The sequence below is a fragment of the Acanthochromis polyacanthus genome, chromosome 3, assembly GCF_021347895.1.
Source record: "Acanthochromis polyacanthus isolate Apoly-LR-REF ecotype Palm Island chromosome 3, KAUST_Apoly_ChrSc, whole genome shotgun sequence".
Taxonomy (NCBI): domain Eukaryota; kingdom Metazoa; phylum Chordata; class Actinopteri; family Pomacentridae; genus Acanthochromis; species Acanthochromis polyacanthus.
The window spans coordinates 18831536-18856799 of record NC_067115.1 but is presented as its reverse complement, the minus strand read 5'-3'; the positions used below and the strand labels follow the sequence as shown (position 1 = coordinate 18856799).

At 37.0% G+C, this 25264-nt stretch overlaps 1 protein-coding gene and 1 long non-coding RNA gene across 2 annotated transcripts; both read left to right on the top strand.

Annotated features, from left to right (window-relative positions):
- The first annotated feature begins 184 nt into the window (after nucleotides 1–184).
- On the top strand, nucleotides 185–19388 carry LOC110970752 (uncharacterized). Its single transcript, XM_051945953.1, has 8 exons — nucleotides 185–637; nucleotides 13106–13298; nucleotides 13727–13879; nucleotides 15248–15273; nucleotides 15990–16052; nucleotides 17891–18046; nucleotides 18145–18245; nucleotides 18368–19388. The coding sequence occupies exons 1-8, from the start codon at nucleotides 314–316 to the stop codon at nucleotides 18513–18515; spliced, it is 1164 nt and encodes a 387-aa protein (XP_051801913.1). The 5' UTR covers nucleotides 185–313; the 3' UTR covers nucleotides 18516–19388.
- Nucleotides 13505–16194, top strand: LOC127533417 (uncharacterized). Its single transcript, XR_007941173.1, has 3 exons — nucleotides 13505–13879; nucleotides 15248–15337; nucleotides 16114–16194. It is a non-coding gene; the product is annotated as an uncharacterized LOC127533417 (long non-coding RNA).
- Nucleotides 19389–25264: the final 5876 nt, after the last annotated feature.

Genomic DNA, 25264 nt, shown 5'->3' with positions numbered 1-25264 from the left:
ATCAGATAACTGTCTGCAGTGTTTTGTGCTGCACCAATACAAAGGCTGATTTTATTTTATTTGACAAATAAAATTGATTTGACAGTTGCCAGAGATGTAACAAAGAGCTCCTGGCGAGCTGCTGCAGCATGTCTGGGCTTTCTGTGTCTTCTCCTTGTGGTTGGACTCATTACTCTGACTTGCCTATGTGAGTATCGTTTTTTCCAAGCTGATAAATCACCACGGAGATAACGGTAGTTGATGGTGTTTTTTTTACTTGTTTGTTTATGTGTCAAACACAGTTACCAAGAGCCACTCTGAGTGGGGAACGGAGATGGCTCTATTACAGACCAGTTACGACAACCGGAGTAAAGAAATAGACCAGTTACAGACCAGCAACACCAACCTCATCAAGGAGAAAAACCAGTTAGAAACCAGATGTAACAAACTGACAAGAGAGAAAGACCAGTTACAGACCAGTTACAACAATCTGCTGGAAGAGAAGGGCCAGTTTCAGACCAGACACAACAATCTGGTTAGAAAGAAAGACCAGCTGCAGACCAGTTACAACAATCTGGTTAGAGAGAAAGACCAGCTGCAGACCAGTTACAACAATCTGGTTAGAGAGAAAGAACAGCTGCAGACCAGTTCAACCACAGTGAAAAACTAAAGGTAGTTCCAGCACCAAACAGGAAGAAAACTATAAGTCAACCAGGAGTCAGCGGAGCGAGGAGGATGATCATGAGGACAGTTATTAGCCTGTATACAGCTTACTATGTAAATGTTAGGTCTTGTATGAAGAACGAAAAATATAAAAGCTATGCATAATAACTACTATGTAAATGCAAAATGATTAGATGACTGAGTTTGATAGGGATCCACGGTTTAGTCCACATCGACTTCTGTTGTGCTGATTGTTTGAAATGTTTTGAAGAACTGAATTCAATATTGTGAAATACATATTTGTCATTATTATTAGTCATAAGCATTTTTTAATATGCAGTCATTGTGCAATGGCGTACCAGTCTTGCTGTGTGAACTTTAATTAAAATTTATGCATCCTTGTAGCGCCCCCTGGTGTGCATCTACGATTTTTATTAGATGCGTGCATGTGTGTGTGAGAGAGGGAGGAAGAAGGAGGAAGAAGAGCGGGTGTGTGTGAATGATGAAGTACTCCTTGGGGGAGTTTACTTGAAGTGTTAAGGATTGCAAAGTGTGTATTTAAAAGAGCTTGTATTGTTTGGGACCAATAAAACTGACACTTTGTATATCTTTGCTTCTGTGTAATTTATAAATGCTTTATAAATGTTTTATAAAGGATGGATAGTCCTCACTTTAGATGGGCTCACAGAATATACTTAACTAATGAGTAGTAACCGCATTAATAGGCATTAATAAGTTATTCATTGAGTATGAATACGTGTTTGTAAAACATATACTAACACAGTTGCTCACCCTTTATAAAGTATTAACAACTGAGGTTATCAATGAGCAACTAAGCATTTTTAACCGGGTTGATTAAGTGCTTAGTAATGCATAATAAATGCCATACAGATCATGAATTCATGATTAATTAATCATTTACTAATGCTCAGCTGCTGCTTAAGTACTTATAAAAGGGTTGAGTTTAAAACGTTTATAACTGTGTTTACTAATGCTTAGTAATGTATAACTAATTATTTACAAATGATGAGTTAACGAATTAAGCACTTTACTAATGTTTAACTAATGCTTAATAATGTATTAGTTGAACATTTAAAACTGTCTTTACTAATGCTTTGTAATGCATTACTAATGTTGAATTAATGGTTAATTCATGAAAAATTAAGGATTTACTAATGCTCGACTAATGCTTAGTAATGTATTAGTTGAGCATTTATAACTGTCTTTACTAATGCTTTGTAATGCATTACTAATGGTGAATTCATTATGAGTTCATGAGGAATTAAGGATTAACTAATGCTTAACCAATGCTTAACTAATGCTTAATAGTGTATAGTTATTATAAAGTGCTACCAGGACGTTTTTTCTTTCTATGTGATCAAATGAGACACGTTACATTACTTACTGAAAAAGAGGAAGAACGACTGTTTCAAGTATCAAAAACTATAAAAAGAGAATCATATCTGAGCTCAGCCCCATTTGAAGACATCACTGGACCAACAACTGTGTCACTGTCTAATAACTAAATATGGAGACGGTTTTCCACGAAGAAGAATCTGAAATCTCAGTGTATCAGAACTTCAGAGCTGCTTCATCCAGGGGAGATGCATCAAAGAGCTGCTCCAGAGAAAACAATAGACCATTAAAGTCTGCAGCAACACCTGGTGAGACGAAAATCCTGCTTTGTGTATTAAACTGCAAACTTTGAAGTAATGCAAAATGTTGTTCTCAGTTTTTGAAATCCTCCAAATATCTTAACTTTATGTGAAAATATCTATTATTTGCCCAAAAAAACAATGTTTATTAAACTGTAATTTTTGGGGAAAATGCATTGGTATAAATCCCAGAAAAAAATATGAATTTACAAATTGATGGAATTAACAACCAAAAAATATATAAATGAAAAAAATAAAAACAGGGAAAAACTGGAAATAATGTCCACATCAAAAATTTGTATTTTTACAAAGAAAAAATATACAATTGTTTCACAGATATTTGCAGTTATTTTCAGTGCTTTAGAATGTTACAGTGCTCCACAATTTAAAAATATTTTTTCTGGCACCCTGGCTGCCAGATTTTCACAGCTTTTTAATAAATATATTTCTTTTAACATTTTTTTAAAACAGGGTATTATGTTTATTTTAAATCACTTATTAACTTCAGCGAAGTTGGCTAATTTTAATAGTTTTCATGACTTCTAATAGAACTTTGGCTCCGTCCTCAAACCATCCATCCATCCATTCTCTATACACCGCTTTATCCTCACTAGGATCGCAGGGGGGGGGGGAGGGGGCTGGAGCCTATCCCAGCTGACTCGGGCGAAGGCAGGGGACACTCTGGACAGGTCACCAGTCTGTCACAGGGCTACATATACAGACAAACAATCACACTCACATTCACACCTACGGGCAATTTAGAATCACCAATTAACCTCAACATATTTTTGGACTGTGGGAGGAAGCCGGAGTACCTGGAGAAAATCCACGCATGCACAGGGAGAACATGAAAACTCCATGCAGAAAGATCCCAGGCCCACCCCGGGATTTGAACCAGGGATCTTCTTGCTGCAAGGCAAAAGTGCTAACCACTACGTCCACTGTGCAGCCCCGTCCTCAAAACAGTTTTCCTAATTCTTTAAAAACTCTTGCTCCACTGCTATATGAGTTGATATCATTCTGGACCAGAATTAAGCTTTTATTTAGGGAGGAAGTCAAGTTGTTTTATTTTTTGTTTTTTGTTTTTTTTGGTAGACAAAGAGGTGGAAGAAAACAAAAAGGAACATCTTAACTTCCTCAAAATGTTGGGTACTGACCGATTAGTGAATAGGTGATTTTTAGAATAAGGGCTGGGTTACAGTAAACCTCCAAGAGAGGGTAATGAAAGTCTCTGTGTGTGTGTCCTACTGGGGTGGTCAGGTGCTGGCTATACTTGTGGGGACCAAATGTCCCCACAAGTGTAGGAAAACCGAAAACTATGTCACTTGTGGGGACCTCATTTTGGTCCCCACAAGTTTAAACAGTGTTTTCTTGGCCATGTTGTTGTTACTGAAAAAAGTAAAAGTGCAAAAACATTTCTTTAGGGTTAGGCATTGTTTTGGTCTGGGTTAAGGTTAGGGTTAGGGTAAGGGTTAGGGGTTTGGTATGAATGGGAGTCAATGGTAAGTCCCCACGGGGATATAAGAACCAGACATGTGTGTGTGTGTGTGTGTGTGTGTGTGTGTGTGTGTGTGTGTGTGTGTGTGTGTGTGTGTCCTACACACAAGATTTACACTCTTCAGGCTGGTTGCTCTGAGTTTTGGACTCCTGTGCATCCTACAGGCTGTTCTCAACATTTCCCTGCGTCTGACTCTCAGTAAGTCATCATCCCAAGTCTCTGTTTCCAGATTAGCATCTCATATCTGAAACTCAGCTCAAATGCAGGTGGTTCCTACCACAGAGTCAGTAATTAGACTTACTGCAACAAACTTTTTTTCCAGCAGCGCTTTCAAGAATTGAATCTGTCCAAATATTACCATTGTAGACTGCGGTGTACAGTACTGTTTGTTGGTCAGAGTGATTTATATTTAAAATAACTGGCATATTTAAAGATTAAAAAAAAAAGTGGATAATTGCGTCAGTCTAAAAAATACTAGTAATTCATCTTCACAATATGTATTATCTAAAGTAAGCTTTGTTGAAAATACTGGTAACCTCTCAACTGAAAATTACAGCTTCACAGCATAATTCCTTGAGAGAAGAGAGAGACCAGTTAAAGACCAACTCTGGCAAGTATGATGAAAAACTACTTTTATTGATATTTCATCAATATGGACCAATATTTGTAAATTTCACCAATATGGAAAAAAACTTGCATAAAAAGAAAAGATTCTTTAAAATGACAGCTTTCTGTCTGACTACATACCAGTAACAGAACCATAGCAAGGAGGTTACACCCAAAAAGTAGGAGTTTGACTTTAAGTCATGATGCAAAAGTCGACTTTGGTATGGAAGCACCTTATTGTCATACAAATAAATCTATCCCAAGACACAAGTGAGATCACATTTTGGCGTACATTTTGTCATTACAGCTATAACAGAAGCAAAGATATGGGCCTCTCAAGTATGGTCGGCAGCCATTTTTAAAATGGCTATTTCTATGGCCCTGAGGTTCTTCCATACCAAAGGGGACTTTTGCATCATGACTTGAAATAAAAAGTCACTTAACCTTCCTACTACTATGAAAATTCGAGATAAATGTCTCTTTAGTTGCAAACATAATCTGATTCTTTTGTAAATCATGTTAATCTCCCAACAGATGAGCTGAACAGAACCGTGTACGGTGAGTATAATGATCTTTTTTACAGCATGTAGAGAGGGATCAGTTTCGAGGATGAAATTCGAACATCACCAGACATCACTGTTACAGTTTCGGTCTGAGCACTGTTTAGTTTTCTTTGTTTCATCTCGGCCTCACGTCAAACCGCATCCACCCACAATATGTCCTCACTTCCTCCTGCTGCTTCCAGTCACATGACTCGCACTCACCTGTTCCTAGCACCTGTGTCTCTATAGTAACCATCCAGCCTTTGTTTCTTGTCATTACTTACATGTATGTTTGTGCTTCGTCTGATTTCTCTTTTGTACTTCTTACATGTTGCCTGCCTGTTTGCTTATCTGCCGAACAGCCTGTAAGACTCTGTTTTTGCATCTCAAAATAAAGTTCTGAAGTTGTTTTTAACCTTCCTCCTGGAACAAGCTGACTCTCATGGACCGAGCAGAGAAACACTTGTACAGGCGACTATTTCCCTGGAAGGATTTAGGACGGGTAAAGACATTTGTCCTCATGAAAACATTGTGGGATTTTGATATTGAACAAATGGCAAAACTGGAAAATAGGAAGTTTGAATCAGTGCTAAATAGGATGTTTAAATCAGACAAAAGCCTCAACATATGATACAACTGGACAAATATGGGTTCACTGAATTCATGTATACACTAAACAATCCAGTGTAAGCCACAACCCAATGAGAACCTTTACTATACAGAAAAACCTGAAGCACAAGCTCTATCTCCCTCTGCACTCCTGTGTTAAAACCATAGACTGTATATAAAGATGGACGTAGCATCTGACTCCAAAAATGAAGCCCACCTGGAATTATCAAAAACTTGCAATATCACGCCGTCCGCTAGGGTTGGCTCCAAAAAGCTTTTGCTCCATAGACCCCAATTCATCACCGGAAAAAATAAAATTTGATAGACTGATTTTCTACAGCTCAGGATTTTTTCCCCGTTAGTTTTCATGGTCAAAATGAGAGATCAGGTGGCCGATCTTAAAATAAATCAATACTGAATTTTAAATAAATCGTTAAAGTTGGCAGAGCCAGGGGGCGTGGCTATACTTGATAGACAGTCTTGTCTGGAATGATTGACAGATCCTTTTATTCCGAAAGCAGCAACAGAAGCCTCTGCGGTAAAATGTGGGCGGGATAAGAGAGTCTTCAGCTCTCAGTCCGGCCCGCCCATAGACCGGTCCTGCCCCTAGTTGCTCTCCGCTCCAGCCTGTTTGAGGATGCTTTTTACGTGACTGGCTCCAAAAAATCCAAAATGGCAACCAGAAAGTAGCAAAATCCGGGCTTCATTTTCTCGACGTTGAAACCAACGGGTGACGTTAGTTCACGCCTGCTTAAAACCAAGTTTATGATGACCTAAGCCAGGGAAAAGATTCTGAGATGAGGAATAATTGCCAAAGGAAGTAAGGAAAAAGCAAGGTGTGAGTTTTTTTTAAGAAAGCAAGGCTAAACACTTGCTACTGTTAGACCTCACACCCCAGATATGAATAAATTTAAGCATAATGATGATGGAGATGTCCTGATTGTTTTTTTTAACATGAAGAATGGGTTGTGGTTTTGAAAGAAAAGTAGGAAAATTTAGAAGAAGTTTGCTTCAGTATATGAGATGATGAAACGCATTGTGTAGTTAGTTAATCTCCTTTGGACCTCCAGAGCTGACCTGTCACTGGTCGCCTCCCCAAATCCAAAGTAGTCCTTTGTAGGCTTCTGACAGAGTGTTTCCCTGCTGATGTCTGCCTGCTTTTCACTTCAGTCACCTCTTCTTTCCATCCCTCTGCCTGTCCTCCTCATATCTACGCCCTCCACAAAGCTCCTACCATCACTGCTGTTTGTTGGGCTTGACATCCAAAGGTGTTTTCCACCAACCTCATGCTACTTAAGAATGTACAGTCTTCCCCATCAGCTTCCCTCAAAAAGACTTCTCATTTTTCTGCCATTCTTCTCTCTAGTCCTGAGGGATCTTTGCAACGTCCAGCTCACCCTAAAGAGGACATCTATCTGGAGTGATTCTGCTGTAAAGTGAAGCCAACAATGTTTCACTGATAACTTAATGCAATAAATTGTGGAAATTATGTTTCAGATGCTGAGGCCAGGTACAAAAGTCTAGCAGAAGAAAGAGACATGCTGAAAAGGAATCTAACTATCAGTAGTAAGTATGAAAATAAAACTACATTATTTAATCAGTGTAGATCCAAATTGATATGAGTCTATTATTTGGGCAAACACATGAGTTCCACATTAATTTTTGTCAAGTAAGCAAAAAACAGAAGAAAACTTGTAGTGATGTGACAAAGATGAGACTTTATAAATTTGAGTTATAGTTGTCTTTTTGGTTGTTAAAGTGAAATGAGACTGTTGTAACAACGTTCTGTGAACCTCCATACAGACAAATTAATGCAATACAGGATTTCCATTTTAAAGTGTATTGTCTTTCTGGTTGTTGTTAATCTCATATTTAATCCCAACGACAGATAAACAGCATGATTCACTGATTCAACAGATAGAATACTTGACGAGGCAGCTGAATATGCTAGGTGAGTATGAAGACCAAACTACCAATAATCAATGATCTAAGGGGGTTTATGGAGAACTTTAGACAAATATCAGTGTTTTGACATTTAGTCACCCTGTAGCCAGTCCACAAAGTGAAACTATACTTTACATACACATACACTTTTTTTCTCTACTACATCACAGTGGGAAATTAGGCACATCTTGCCATTATTAAACAAAAACTGGTTCTACGCCAAACCTTGTGATTCACAGTTAACAGCTGATTCTAATGTGAAAGTACTTTTAAGTCTCATTTATCACTGATTAGCAATTTTGACAAATGATTTTGGCTCTCTGTAGGGCTGGACCCGAATATCCCGAATATCCCAAATATCCAGATATTCGTTCGCTATGGCGCTATCCGGATATTAATTTGGTATCCGAATATTTGCTCCCCCACCCCCCTACCCCCGTGTTTGTAAATGCCACCTGAATGGCCGGGTGGCTGCCGACTCTGACGTCGCGCTTCACTTCGTTGCATACACAACAAGACAAGATGCTGAAGACCTCTGCTGCCGTCTGACATTACGGGGCAGAACGAATATTCCTATATTCGTCTTTAATAGGGCCCGGAGGCCAGAAACCACTATTCGGGCCAGCCCTAGCTCTCTGATAAATTTCACCCAATCATTTGTCAATTCTGCAATAATGAAACCACACTACAGGTCAAAAGTTTGGACACACCTTCTCATTCAGCGCTTTTTATTTACTTGTATTATTCTCTACATTGTAGATTAATACTACACTTTTTTATTCACAACATAATTCCATATGTGTTCTTTTATAGTTTTAATGTCTTCAGTATTAATCTACAATGTAGAAAAAAATAAATAAAAAACATTGAATACATGTACATTAATAATCAGTGCAAATCCAAACTGATAAAATCTCCTATCGGGCAAACATGTGTGTTACATGTTAGCCACAAAGATAAACATTGCCAAGTTAGCAATGCAGAGTAAAACAGATGAACACATGTGATGTGATAAAAAAACAATAAAATAAAAAATTAAGAATCTGATTTTATAAATCTGAGTTCATAGTTTTGTGCTTTAGATTTTCAAAGTGAAATTAAACTGTTGTCACAACGGTCTGTCTGTGCGCCTCATTACAAAAACCTCAGATGAACTCAGCTTGACTCTTCAGGGAAGATGTTTTAATTTAACAAATGAATACAATACAAACTTTCTGTTCTAAAATGAATTGTCTTTTTAATTGTTGACATTAATGGTGTAGACAATAATCATAAAGTCTTCACTCAAAATGACAGGTTCACAGCGTGTTTCACTGACTAAACAGAGAGACAACTTGGAGAGGCAGCTGATTGCCTTAAGTGAGTATAAAGACGAAACTACCAAAGTCAGTGATTCAAAGGGGTATGTGTAGAGTATTGCACACATGTCAGTGTTGTGGTATTCAGTCAGTCAGTCAGTGCTGTGAGACTAAATACTTTACATACACATTACTGGAGAATTTCCAGTTTGCTTTACTTTTTCCTCTACTTTGTTAGATTGCAGTAGGGAACACTGCAATTTACAGTTTCTCAGATGAGCTCTTTAGGGAAAATGCTTTTAATTGATATATTAATGCAAGGCATAATGAAATAATGCAATGAATACAGAAATTCTGTTTTAAAATGAATTATCTTTTGGTTGTTACATTAATAGTGTGGACATTAATAAGCTCTTCACTCACAATGGCAGATTCCCAACATGATTTACGGACTCAAGAGAGAGAAAAGTTGAAGAGGGAACTGAGTATTTTAGGTGAGTATGAAGATGACCAACAATCATCCCAAACCATGTATAACATACAGTAATACAGAGGGGTCTTTTTGGATGAATTCTTTGCTAATTCCCATCACAGATAAACACAGACATCACCTAATATAACATTGTAATGATAAAGTAAACTACTAATGGCAGATTTTTTTAATCAAATACAAAGTAATATGTAATCAAACACATTGGCTTAACTGTGTTGGAGTTTTCACATTTGTTATCTGATGCACAAAGACATTTCTCACTGTAAAAAGAGAAAATTATCAGTAGTCTGATACCATTTAGAAAGTTTGTTAATGTTTTACACCATTTATGTACTCTATGGACCCAGAAAGAACAATATGTACATACAAATAAACAGATTGCTGGGGATACATTGGAAAAGCGTTACAAGTTCAATTCACTCAGATTGTACAAATCAGATCCAAACCTTTTGTAAATTCTGCTGAAAAACACCATTTTGTCGAACAACCTACTTTTCATTGTGCTGTTGTAGGTTGTTTTTATTTAGTTTTGTTTCTAATTGTGTATTTTATTTTGTGTTGTTCCGTTTTTCCTTAATTTCAAACAATGAAATTCTTGCTGTTCGAGCGATATTCAGGTTCTTTCATGTGTTTTTCTCCAAGCACAACATTTTGGATGCGTCCATTTCAGCGACAGCATCTATTATGTTTCTTCTACCATGAAAAACTGGCAAGAAAGTAGAGATGACTGTGTTCAAAAAGGTGCAGATCTGGTGATTATCAACAGCAGAGAAGAGCAGGTGAGTGGGTGTTTTTATATGAATTATATTATATGCATCTGTGTGCAGGACATACTGCACATACACTGCAGGCAAAAGGTTTAGAACCAAGATCAAACTTGTACAAAAAAAACACAGATTCATTGAAATACTTTGCAACAAAATATACATGATTATGTATATACATAATACATGTATATACATAATTATTATGTATAATAACAAGTTTCACTTGTTATTATACATAATATAATAACAATATACATTGTTATTATATACATGATAACAATGTATATAAATTCCATCAATAATTTGTGGAATGTGCTGAAAAAAAACAAGTCTGTCAGAAAGCCAATGAATTTATTTGAACCGCACCAATTCTGTCAATGTGATCAAAGATACAAACAGAAACTTGTGGACAGCTACCAAAGGTACCTAGTTGAGGTGAAGATGACCAAGTGAAGATGATATTCATTTGGTCATCTTCACCTCCAGAAGATGACCAAGATATTTAACCTACTATTGGCAAGAGCGTCAGTTTGTTTTTAAAAGTGGGGGGGGTGGAGACCACAGCACTTTGAGAAAATGTCGAAGAACGGCGGCAAAGTGTCATCAGCTAGATTTGAACTCACAACCACTGCACCAAAGGCGGAGACTCAACCTGCTGAGCTATCGGTACAAGTGAGTAGAGAGGTCTGTGGGCCGCTATACTACTAATTCTCCCGGGCCGAAATTTTGCCCCTGCACGCTTCTGGTGCATGTCTGTGCGACTCTCGGCCGAGTGCGGATGGTGCGTTCATGAGCGTCGGAATTTTCTATACTACTGAAAATAACTGGGTTTACAACGGCTTACATGTGAAGAATTTGAATGTGTTGGAGACAAAATGACCCCTGACAAAAAGTGTGGGGGGGACACATCCCCACCGTCCCCCCCTAAACTGACGCCTGTGACTATTGGCATTGCTGTATGTACATTTTACCCAGCAGATTTTTGTCATATTTCCAGTAGGCCTTAAATAAATCTATGAAAGAATGTAAAAATACACAATTATATTTCTGATGACAAAGATGCATGTGTTTCAATGATTCCGTCATAGAAAATTAAGAGTTGTAACAGTCGCTGGAAACTCAAGACTGCCATGATATACATGGTCTTGTAAACATGGACTTGAGTCCTGCACAGCAATTCTTCAGGGCTGCTCAGAAGTACCTACAACCAGAGCAGGTCCTTTTTTTGTACTTCATGAACATCGCTGAAAGAGGTTGTACAAGGATGGTTCCTACAGTCAGAACAAAAACACACAAATGTGCTGTAGTGGAAAACAGCTTATTGACAAAGGTTCAATTTCTGTATGTTGTTTAAAATTGGTTTCTTTGGTCTCTTTTGAAACTAGAATTTCGTGCTTCAATTGCAGAAGAGCTTGTGGATTGGGCTAACTGATGCAACAACAGAAGGAGTGTGGAAATGGGTGGATGGAACTCCACCAACCGTGAGGTTCATGCATTGTTTTAAATAAGAATTAAACTATTTCGCTGTTGAAAATTTAGAATGTTTTTGGATCAGAATGTACCGATGATTAACACAATCTGTAACACTGTATTTTTAAAAGACAAAGGATTTCTTGAACTGATGTTGAGTTTAGATTGACCACATTTTATTTTTTGTTATTTCTATTTCAGCTACTGGAGTAGTCTAGAGCCTGATGGAGGCACAAATGAAAACTGCGTGGAGGTGAAGAATTTTCATCAGGAAAACAGCTGGAATGACGCAGAATGTTCCAGTCAACACTACTGGATGTGCGAAAAGAGAGTTTCTTCATAATTCTGTATGCAAACCCACCATACAGGCAACAAGCCGAAAGAAACAATGGTCCCACTTTCCTATTGTTTCAGCATATTTACATGGCAGATTTCCAGATAAACAACCTGAATATGTTATTGTGCATATGAAGATAATTATTTGCTGGCTTGGTGTGGATGTAGCATTACAGGTTATTGATAAGCTTCACATAGTAAACTAATGTGCATCAAGAGTCACTGCTTTGCTTCCAAAATTAAGATTTTAATAATAATACATGCTTTGCCTAATCTCTAATTAAATTGATTCTGTTTCCTCATTAGTTGTAAATGTCTCCCTTAAAGAATTTTCCCTTTTAGTGCACATTATGTTATTTTTACCTTAACTAGTCAAACAGTGTTTTTTTTTTTTTTTTAATACTAGAAGAGACATCAGTGAGGCTGCATTCGATTGAGGACAGCAGGAGGCTGAAACATCATAGAGGAGTGAATGGAAAGCAGCTGTTTAGTCAGGCTTTCAAGAACTAAATTTTTTTACTAACCTCAGGATTTCAATGCCAGAGTCCTGCTGCAGTTTTGACCATTTCTGAGGTTTAACTGTTGGACTTTATGAACAAATGCTTAGACTCAAAATCTCTCTAAAATATTTTTAAAAATGGTCGTCAACTTTGACTACAAACAAGTAAAAACAAACAAACAAAAACCGTGTAAATTAGATCATTTTGTCTTCAATTATTTTTCACTTTATAGCCTCTAAGGTCTGTAATTTTTGATAACCAGCTCAGCTGCAAACATGATTTGTCAGGTCCATTTAGAAGTGCACTTTCATGTTAGTGTGTGACTGTGAAGTCAATTCAGAGCACAATATTTCTTTCACATGATCATTTTAAACCTCATTCAAGTTGTTTGCTATGTATTCTCTTGTGAGGAACAGAATGTCATATATGTTTGCAATATGTTAAAAACTCTGAAAATAAAAGCAGCTCTTGAGCCATATTATGTCATGATCTCACTCCAGCCCCTGCCTGGCTCCTTCTTTCTCCCTCTACCTCTTACTCCTCTTTCTTCTCTGTTTATCCTTTCACTCATCCTCTCCCTCTTCTGTCCATCCTGCCTGCCTGGAACCTACTGATTGCAGAGATTGGAGACAGCTGTGGTGATCGGCTCAACTGCTCTCAATCACAGCTCCTTTAATTAAAAACTCAGTTCATTCATTCACTCTCTGCCACACCATAGACTCTGCTTCCCCTGTATTCCTGCCAGGCCCTCCAGCTGAGTGGCTGCTTCCTGGTGGTCCTGAGTCAGTCAAACACTCGCTGGCCCGATCTTGCCTTGCCTGCCACTTGCTCCACTTTGGCTTTTCACCTTTGCCAGCTCCAGCTCCTCTTACCGGACCCTGGATTCCCCGAGCCTGCCTGCCCTTTCACTTTAGTTCCCCCTGTCACATCCCCATTTGGTTGGTCTAGCTTTATTTTATTCTTTTTTGGATTGCCATAGTTACTGTTCTGTTTATGAATAAGTGTTGTTCCTTGGTTTTTGTTGTTTTGCTTGTTTTCATGAATAAACATTGGTTAGTCTCAGTCTTGCATAATCAAAGATATTCTAAAATGTGGTGAACAACCTCAGTCTTTCCCTTCTGCAGTGTACTCTAGCCCACAATGCATCACCAGTGAAAGGTTCAGGACAACATTTTTTCAAATTATGTTTTCAATAGTGGAAGGAGCATGTGTATGTTCCAGGGTATAAAGGTTCTATATTTTTATGTGAGTTAATCAACTTTCAGATCAGCAGTGACAAATATAGAGACGTCGCAAACGAGTTTCAGAGAACAAACAGGAAACTGTGCTGGTTACAGTACATATCTCTTTAACTGTGTGTTGATAGCGGAGGACAGGAGGAAGAAACTTCGTGAAGACAATAAAGGGTGGAAGCAAATCGACATTTTTCTTCTCTTGGCCACGGCAGGCCTGCATGTAAACATGTCAGAGAAAATGTATGACTGTGACTACTATGAAGACATCAGACAGAGGCGTTCAGGTGAGTTCAAAAAGTCTTAAGAATGCTGTATTTAAATTTTTTGTCGTAGTTTTCCTTTCTTCAGATGAAGTCTGTTTTCTTTTTATGTTCGATTTGATTTATTTAGAACTAGTTTAGCTCTTTGACAAACATGTATAAATTTAAAATGATGCGACTGATAAAGTTTCAGGTGTTTTGTAGCAGGGATTCGCTCTTTAAATGTGATCTTGCAACATTTGTTTAAGAATGTTAGTACTGCGATCACAAATAATTGTTAAATGTCAATTAAACATTTTCAACTTGTTGCTAAAATAGACTTCCACGAGCTGCAGAAACTGTATAACACTGCAAAATCTTCAGACTTAACAGAGCGTATTACTGTTTTGTATAGAGTTAGAAAATGTTGGTCATCTTATTTTACTATAAATGGATTGTCTCGTGCTTGAAGGAAGATTGTTTGACTTAATTTGAGTAAAACGTCCTTTGCTTTGTCTTTGTAAGCAACTTTGTCTTTGTGATATATAATTACAAGGAACATGTCTGTTCACAGATTTCTTTGATATTAACTACACTGTAAAAAAATCCTGTTGGAAAACAATAAAAAAACTGGCAGGAAAGGTGTCATTGTGAAAGAATAATTATATACAGATTTTTGATGTGGACTATGTTTACAATTTCTTTAACAGCTAATATGTAAATTCATTTGGTTTAGCTTGCTTTTTCGTAAAGATAACTTAAATAACTTTCTCTGTTTCAGTACAGATAACTGAAGCAGCTATCTGTACTGAAGCAGAGAAAGTCAGTACCGGTAAATTATTTTAATTAGAGCTTATGTGTCTTCATGAGTGTTATAATGGCAGTCAGACGTCTATTCACTTCAAATTCATTCATTGTACTGGCGTCATATTTCTGTTTTTCTGCTTCCAAACATTCCTCTGTCCAAAGAAGTTTTCAACAGGGCATTTCGCAGTGGACATTAAGCCATCATTGTATTTTTTTAATGCCATAAAACATTAACCTCATTATTTGCAGACCTTTATGTTGTATCAAGCGAGAATTATAAACCTCGGCGTAAGACAGAATGCTTTAAAGTAAGCAACACTTTTGAAGTTTAAATACTAATAATTTAATTTTTCTCGTACCATTAAAATTTAAGATCAGTGTCATCAATCGTACAAAAATGTGAACTCAAATGATACATTTGCCATGTTAGTATTAAATCAGTCTTGGTAGAGATGTACATATCAAATTTAATTGACAAAGAAAGCTAATTTGGCTACAAAACAAAGCCTCTATACGATTTCAGTTATTAAATCAGTGTAGAAAAAGTGAAAATAAATTTTTTTGACAGTCTCTTGCTCCTTATAACAAGTTGTCTGTTCTGTGCAGAGAGGAAACTGTACCGACTGGTTGCCGTGAGTTTTGGATTCCTGTGTGTCCTTCAAGCTGGCCTGAACGTTTCATTGCGTCTTTATCTGAGTGAGTTATTTTATTGAGAGGAATTAAGTTGCTTAGCTGAACAATTTTCAGTTGTTTTAAGCTGTGTTTAGAAAATCAACTATTTTAATCCTTAATATGCATAATCTTTAATTATATTTTTGCTGTCATCAGTACAGTCAAAAATAGTGTAATTTTACATTTAAACACTGAAAAATATTAATTACTGTTTGTTAAAATACATATATATTTGTTGTGGATCTTATTCAGAGTTCTAGCCTGTATTTCTTTCCAGTTAAAGTGTAAATTTAAAAACAGTCACTGGGTGCAAATGAAATGATGGTTATTTTAAAATATTTCATGACAAAAAATGCAAAGATTTTACTATTCATACAGTCATTGCTGATGATTATACAACATAAATGCATTTTTAGAATATAATGTTAGTCACTGTATTAAAGAATAGATAATGTTGTCATGAGTAGCAGTCTTCTGTTTTGAGTTGTATTTAGACTGTGTTTGAGCTAAACCACTTTCAATCTCCACTCATATTAATCTAACCTCAACCACACCTTGGTGCCAACCCTTATCTAGCCTTAACCAGAAACTAATTCTAACCAGAAACATATAACCACATCTTCACCTTTAGAAAACCCAAGATTTTCTCTGCTCTGATACGTGCTGGTGTCCACAGGTTAGAAAGCGTTCGCGATCTCCTCCCCTTGGCTACACCGACATCTTTCCTCAATATGACCGTGTGAGATAGCGACCTTTTGAACTACTCTAAAAATAACCGGTGTCTCTTTTTGTTCTCTCAGAGAATTGTGAAGACACCGACCATATTTTTAAAAATATGGCTGAAGAAAGAGACGAGTTAAGCAGAAAATTGACTATGTTTGGTGAGTGTACAAATGAAATTGAATTTTCTTGCAACTTTATGTGTTTTTTCAAAGATCAATCGATTGATATTTTCTGTTTTTTGTTGTTTTTTTTTTGGGGGGGGGACTCATGGGTCAATATCAGTGCACAAATTGGCCTTGTTAAATCTGCAGCTCTCCCCTCTCTGTCCTAAACACCAACTTTATAACATCCTCTCATGTAACAATAACCTACTGTAGGGCCGCTTGTCATGTTCTGGCATGTGAACCCAAGCAGCAGGCACAGACGAGTGGGTGAGATTAATAAAGATTTAATGGAAAAATAAGAATAAATACGAACAGAAAGCACTAAATAAAGGAAGCCGGGGGGGGGGGGGGGGGGGGGGGGGGGGCTGCGGGGAGGAGAAGGTAAACTGAACAAAACTAAACTAAGGGCGGACCTGAGGGCTGAGTAGAACTAAACATAAAACAATAACTAAACTACGGGGTAGGGAGACTCACGGAAGTCCTGGGTTTGGAAGGTGGAAGCGGACGGAACAGCTGGAGCAGACGGAAAGAGGTGGCAAGTGCAGGGAAACAGGTAGTTAGTCCAAAGGGGAGACTGAGTCCAGAAAGCGGCGTGCAGGAGATGAGGAACGGTGTGCAGGGTTTGTTGACCTAAAGGAAATTTAATGCTTCAGTTACAGGCACAAATTATCTGCAAGCCTTAACCTAACCCGGCCGTGGCATGCCTCAGTGCAGATAACTACACACTCGCTTCTTTTGTAGCGTCAGTACTCAGTCTTGACTGGCCTGCCCTCACAACCATTTCATATCACGTCAGTCATCGGTTTCCTGCCGTGATTCCTAGCACCGGGATGCCATCGTCACTAACTACTGCCCCAGCGCCAACAACTATCCACTTTTACACACCAGGATACACTCAGTCAGTTTTCAGTGCAGATACTAGCTGAAAGGAACAACCTCATAATTATAACAGGCAATGTTATATTAAATCTATATTAGATTATATTAATTAAAGATGAATGCACAACTAATTTGTTTCGCATTAAACCAATAGACGTGTAAAAAGTAAAGTTCAAAGGCCACTGTCTGTCTTTTATTGAAATCTGTGTGTATATTTGCAACTTCACAGAAAAATGTCTTAAACATTTAACATACATATTTTGTGTCTGAATTATTCACTTGTTGGCTCATGCACATTACAAGCTGTTAAAAAGGAATTTGTTGTTACAGAAAGAAGAGACATCTTGAAAAGGAAATGTATAGGTGTCAAAAGTAAAACAAGGGGGAAATGTTTGTTATCATCCAAACACACACTTGTGAAAACTTTGCTAGGCCTAATTATAGAGTTCCAAGATAACTAGACAACCACATCCCGTACACTCACATTTCACCTGTTTGAAAATTAAACAAATCTCACTTAGTCCAGTTTTTCTGCAGTGATGAACACGTGCACAACACAGCAGCTTGTTTTTTTAACCTTAAATATCACAGTTTAGCATTTATTAGCAGTATATTAACCTTCAATAAATAGTTTATGATGTACTTTTATGTAGTTATAAGCAGTTGTACAGATAAGTGGAGGTTAGTGTGTAAACAAACAAATGCTGCCAAAGTACACAGTTGTCCTGGTATAAAATGACAATATAAGTTCTAATTGTTGGCAAATACTGTGTGTGAATAAACATAATAGCTAAGTACAAACACATGACATTATCTCTTAACAGGTGACCTTTCCCAACAAGGATGGGTGTACTTCAACAATAGTTTCTATTACATTTCTACTTCGAAAAACTCATGGAATGACAGCCGAAGTGACTGTCTGCAGCGTGGTGCAGATCTGGTGGTTATCAACAGCAAAGCGGAACAGGTGTGTCTTTGTGAATATGTATGTACATGAGGGATAGAGATAATGCTCAGAAAATAAATAAATCTAATGGCAATGCTTCTGGTGTTTCCATGAACAAGGAATTCACAAGACATTTCGGACAGCACATCTGGATCGGCCTCACTGACCATGAGATGGAGGGGAAATGGAAATGGGTGGATGGGACTCCACTGACGAAGAGGTTAGCACATTATTTTTTAATCACTCCTTCATAAATCAGTGTGATAAATCACATTTTGGGGGTGACTATCTGTTCATACAGAATAATTTAATATGAAGTGTCTATTCTTTGTTTTGTTTCAGCTACTGGGGCACCAATGAGCCCAACAGTTATAAAGGCAGCGATGAAGACTGTGGAGAAATAAAGTTCTTTGCAGAGGAAAACAACTGGAATGATAAACCGTGCCACGTTAAAAATGTCTGGATATGTGAAAAAGCTGTGGCTCCGTGAGCATCTGAACCCACCACATATGAAGCATATCGCTTTTAGCTACAATAACAGAAAAACATTGTCTATGGCCAAGCTGCAGGTAAAGTCTCTCATTAGCATACTGGCATGTTTTATTCTCTGCTGTGACTGCTCATAATCCATAAAATAGTCTTCTAATCAAAGCCAAAAAGTGATGCTGATGAGTGAAAAAAGTCATTTGAATACTGTTAAATTCTTCTTTTTTGACAAATATAGCTCAATTTTAACGTTAATGGATTTGTCAAAAGTGTTAAGACCACAGCTGTTTAAAAATGTTTTTGCTTTTTGTGCTCATCTATGCTCATGTACATTTGCAGATACTGGCAAGTTCAGAATTTAACAACAAAAAGTTCTTATAATATTACAGCATTTGTTGACAATATTATAGCTGCATGTATTTAAGATCATGACTGCAGACTGTGTGTGACGAATCTGAGAGTGAAAAACAAGTGAATATCTGTAACTAATGTTTAGACACAGACTTTACTTGAAATATCATGTAATGGAAATATTGCACCTAACACTGAATGATAATGGAAAAAATGTAACTTCCCACTTGATGGGTGTGCTTCATGTTGCCTTAAACGCAGCATAAATATTGTGGCATGATGTTGCTTGACTGGTTGTCTTCAGCGTCACTGGTTGTTATAAATAAACTTTATGATTGTAATGAAAAGGTCTGGAGTTGATTTTGTGTTTAAACAAACACAATCATCTTATACACAGCAGTGGCCATCTGGTTATGTCTAATGCTGTATGATGAGAAACACAATTTTACTAGATAGCACCAAATTATGACATATTCTATGAAACCTTAGAGCATTGAACTTAAAATATTATACAAGGAAGCCAACAGTTACCTTTCACAACAGTGGAGAGGAACAACTATTTTTTTTACAGAAATAATCCTCTAAGTGAAGTACAAAGGACAAACTACAGGAGAGAGAAGACATGAGATTAATGACATGTAATGGTGACATATAAAATTGTGAACAAAAGTTTAGATACACTTATGAAGACCATATATAATTCGGTCGTCTTGAGTTTCTAATTATTCCTAATTTTTAATTTTCTATGAATGAATCATTGAAACGTGTCTTTAGTTCATTGATTCATTCAAAGCATTGATTAAAACAAGTCAGGAAAATCACTCTGAGTCATTTCAAAGCAGCTACAGATCAAAAACAATTTAAACAGTTGTTTGTAAGTACAAAGTGCATGGTACAATTGTGCTTCTGCCACAATCAGGAGCAAAACACGAACCTGCTGCTGACAGTTGGTCAGGCGTTCAAGAGTTAACCAAGAATTACCAAAAAGCAGGTCTGCAATGACTTAGGCGCTGCTGGAGCACTGGTGTCAGTGTCCACTGTGTTTTACATCAACATTGGCAGAGAGGCTGCTTTGCAGGAAGGAAGCACTTCCTTCAGAAGCAGAACCTTAGGGCCCGACTGAAGTTTGCTGCTGATTACATAAACAAAAAAAAAATCGCTCTGGAGAAAAGTTATTTGGTCAGATGAAGAAAAAAATGAGCTATTTGGCCACAATGAACAGAAATATGTTTGGAGGAGAAGGTGAGGTCTTTAACCCAAAGAACACCAAAACTACCAGACCATCAAACACGGTAGTGGTATTATTATGCTCTGGTGCCGGTGGAACTGGTGTTGTATACAAGTGAATGCAATAGAGAAGAAGTGAATGAAATAGAGAAGAAGGAGGATTATCTCCACATTCTTCAGGAAAACCTAAACTCATCCGCCAGAAGGTTGGGTCTTGGCCAACAAATTTAGAGGAACTGCACCAATTCAATAAGTGTCTACAGATACGGACCCGTACCCGTAGCCTGTGGCCTACGGATACGGCACTTTCCCTTATCATAAATATTAATGAGACGTACATGAATATTAATGAGCCGGCTGATGAACGCGCTTTGTGATTGGCTGGTAATCCGACGGACATAAATATTAATAAACCGGCTTGGTAATCCGAGTGATGAAGGCGCTTGATTCGAGGTGAATCTGCGTGCTTTATTGAAATATCCTGATAAAAAAGGAAATACAATCGTCCAGCTTCGAGGCAACTAATCCATAGGATAGTTTTTCAGCATCATTTGGAGACAGGATGTTTGATGATTCTTTGCAGATAGGAGAAACATACTTTATGCGAGAGTAAAAAGACATATCCTGGTCAAAAATAATTTGAAGGTTCCTCAAAGAAATGTTGTCTCTGTTGAGAAGTAGAGAATATAATGCTTATATGTCCATGAGAATGCTGTCAGTTTGATTAAATGATTCACTTCATGTGGCTTACAGTTAAGAGGTGCAACATGGCAACGATACTATACATAACATTGCAGCAGTCAGGATACACATGTTTCACAAGCATTATGAAATGAAGCATCTAAACTCACATTCTGCCAGGTTTTTTTTTTTTTTTTTTTTACTGATTTCCATTAAAGCTGTAGATGAAATTTACAAGAGAGTGATGAATCAGGAAAGGGTGTGGGTTAGCGAAAGCTGGTAAATTATGAGGAAGAGAATTGCGTTGCTTCGGTAAGCAGATTGTTGCCAGAAACAGAAAAAGGTGGAGCTTACAGAGAAGTTCAGCTCTTCATTAGATTACTGCATATCTTTGTTGCACTCAAGTTGGTTAAACTGGTTTAAAATTTAAAAAGGAATCAGAGCTGATGATGGGTGTTAGAAACCTACCTTATGCTTCTGGCAGGAGTAAGTAACCTCATGTTGCATTCCACAAAGTCTGTTGCTGTTATGTAGCTTGTTCAATTCAGAGTTTACAATGAACAAACCACGTGTGTAATAATAATGTGTCTGATTTTTGCACACAGACGATAAACTCTACACACTGGTTGGTGTGAGCTTTGGACTCCTGTGTATTCTACAAGCTGGTCTTAACATTTACCTGCGTCTGGCTATTTGTGAGTTTTCTTGCATTTTTTTGTCTCCCTTTGCCTTCAGAAAATGAACTGAAATTCACTTTCAGAATAATATAAGAGCTACCATTCCAGTTTGAATAATTATTCAGAATGAATCAGTTTTATCTATACAGCACCTCATTGTAACATTTATCATCTCAGAACACCTTACATAGTGATGCCAAGACTGGAATAATTCCTAATAGAATTAGAAAAATCTACCAAAGTATTTCTTTCTTTCGTAATCACAAGTGGATATATCTTCATGACAAAGTGTTATGTCAGCACTCTGATGTATAATATTGAGTTATTTTAATTGTATTGGGAATATTTTGTCTTTTCTATGTGCTCTGGGACACCAAATAAAAATGTATCTTCTTTTTAAATGCATGAATTCATCATAAGTAATGTGATTATTCTGCTTAATTGACAATGTTGCTTTTAAACCTCTTTTACCAGCCTCAGTACGTCTTCAGTAACAGGAAATGTGTGAATTTGCTTCCTCAGACAGTTCTGATGCAACTGCAGCAGGTTTTGAGGGCACTATTCAAAACCTGACGGAGAGAGAGGCATTGGAGAGGAATCTGGATGTCTTTCGTAAGCAGAATGTTGAAGTTTCATACTCTATTATTTTTATTATTATTAGAGGTAATAAGAATTTGTATGTATTAATAAGGATACAGCTAGGTCTAGCTTATTTAAAGTTTCAATATTGTTGTCCTTAACAGATCAATATTCCCAACAAGGCTGGATGTATTTCAAGCACAGTTTCTATTATGTTTCTACCATTAAAAAAAACTGGACAGACAGCAGAGAGGAGTGTCTGCAGAGAGGTGCAGACCTGGTGATTATCAACAGCAGAGACGAACAGGTGAGTGTTAGAGTGAAATCATGTTTGTAAGAGACACGACAATGAAAAGATGTAAAATTAACTCGGTCATATTTAGGTGGGAGGCTGGACAGACACTGATCATCGCTCTGTTTCTCTTTGTTTGTCCGACTCTAAACAAGACATTTACCACACCGTTCAAGAAGGCCATCTGGATCGGACTGACAGATTCAGAGACAGAGAACACATGGAAATGGGTGGACGGGACTCTGCTGAGCACAAGGTTCACAAATTAGCTTGTTGGTTAAATATGATGATGACTAATAATGTGACAGTATTTCTATATTAACGTATTATAGCTGAGTAAAATGATGGTCTTTCTATTAGTTCTCCAGCCATGGGAGGACTTAATGACCATCTTTAATTTTTCAGGCAAATATTGTAGAGATGAAAATCAATGTTCTGATATTCCTACTGCTGCTGGTGTTAACCTCAGGTCACTAGATATGCATTATAATTTTTCTGATACCCACACTTGACTCAAGACTTTATCTACTGATAATCTGAAGTTTTTGGGGCTGAGGTTTCAACTGCTGATCATCACGTGCTTCTTTGTGTTTTCCCCTAAATGCTGATGGTTTGTTTTCAGCTACTGGTTTGGCAGCGAGCCCAACAACTTTGGAAGCAGAGATGAAGACTGTGTAGAAGTCGGTCTCTATGGAACTGAGATGAACTGGAATGACGCACCGTGTAGATTAAAAAACTTCTGGATGTGTGAAAAAATGCTGGTTCTGTAATTCTCCATCTGATGTCACCAGATTAGTGTTTGCCATCATGTACAGACACAAACACTTCAGCAAACATGCAACGAGTTTACATTCATAAACCTTTTCACTGGGAGACATTTTGATGTGTCACTGCAGTAAAATCCGTGGGATAATAAAGCTAAATTAATGATGAATAAATATAATTTAGCTGCTTTGGTTTAAGCATCCTGATGCTGCACGTGTTTGTTCTGGTTTTTCAGTGACATAAAGTCTAGAACAGAGTGTCTTTAGGTGTTGTGGCTGTGGTTAAAGGTTTTGTTAATGGTTAGTAAATCATTTACTAATGTAGAAGTTCACATTCTGGAGTGTCAATAGCTGCATCACTGTGCTTTGTTTAAAGGAAATGTTTTGAACTATGTCAAACATATGTGTTATTCTTAATCCCTGAGAAACCATCAATGGGCACATGATGAGGTTATCATCATTAGCAAAAAATTATTCAGTCAGCAGTCACCTAAAATGATAAATGTTAGTAAATTTAGAATCCATCAAATGTAAATAAATATGTAATGCAAATGTAAGTCAATATGCATGTCTAATGATAACAATAATTGAGTTATTTATTTTTTTCTGTTTCAATTTGTCTTTTAAATATTTTGAAATATCAAATTACTTTTTTTTACCTGTTTAAACACAGTAAAACCAGTGTAATTTTAAGGACAGAGTTTTAAAAGAACAATCTAATACTTACAAAAAAATACAGATTTTTTTAAGCAAATGTTAATGACAGTTGTTTATTTTTTATTATGTTTATTTTTTGTTTTGTTTTCTACACTCATCATGTAAAATATTGTTTTTTTTCCCTCTGATCTGTAATTTCATAAAACAGGGAAAATATGTAAAATAACAATAAACTGGTTGAGAAACTGCATTTAAAAACTGCTAAAAAAATTTTTTTTCATTGCAGACATAATCCATTTGGTTTTGTAAAGACATTTTTCAAAATCTGGATTTATACAACATGCCAGAAAATGCCTTGTGTGTTGTCATGTTGTTGTTTCTTTTAAGTGCTGCATTGCGCTTGCCTTCACATTAATTATATGTGCTGTCGGTTTTTCCCCACAACCTCAGTTATCAGTTTCTGTTGCTGTGTTGATGCTGTAATGATAAGTCTTTGGAGACACTGAGAAGCTGATACCTGCAACAGCTCTGTAAACTTCAGCTTTTAGTTAGATAGCATGAAGTCACTGATATGACCTTTAAATCCTCGCCTCCGTTCATGGAAAATAGATGTTTATTCGTGAGATAATAAACTTCACACCATCTGCTTTTTTATATGTGAGAATTGAAGAAATAAGAAGTGAGAAAGGACACATTTAGCTTGTCATCTGGTGTGAAGGTCTCATTCATATTTTCAGCTAAATTCTTTAAAACAAGACACAACCTTTTTTTTTTTTAAAATGTGGGTTAGTTTTGAGATTTTGAGTGTTTTCCTTCCACAATGTCTTTTTTTTTTCAATCCTTGCCTTTAAAGGCCATTTTCTCAATATATTTTTTCCCTCTGAGCCAGAAATCTTCACTTCACTAGCTTTACTTCATCATATTTGTCTATTGAATTCAAAATTATAAGGTATGACATTCATAACTTTTGGGAGGAGACCCCGGGGTAAACCCAGAACTCGCTGGAGGGATTATATCTCGTCTGGCCTGGGAACGCCTCGGGATCCCCCAGGAAAAGCTGGAAAGCGTTGCTGGGGGTAGGGACGTCTGGAAGGACTTGCTTTGCCTGCAGCCTCCGCGACCCGGCCCCGGATAAGCAGAAAAAAATATATGGATGGATGGATTCATAACTTTTGTCACATTGTGCCACATTGTGAATTGTAAGTGTGTGGATTATATGCTGTAAGTTATCATGAACACTGACAGAGATCATATAATCGTTTATCTTCATTTCATCTTGAGAAACGGGAAGAGTGGCGTTTAATGGCACTATTTCTAAATTACTTCAAATATGTTTTTTTAACATTATGTTCTTTAGATACAAAAAGTTTATTTATCAGATAACATATATGTCGATGATGAAATATATTATTCGCAATAGTCCTTAATTTAGAACTGTACCAGTTTCACCAATAGAACTGCCTCCTAAACAAATGTTTTATAAAGACTTTTTTGGATAAGTGTATATACAGTCTATGGTGTATAC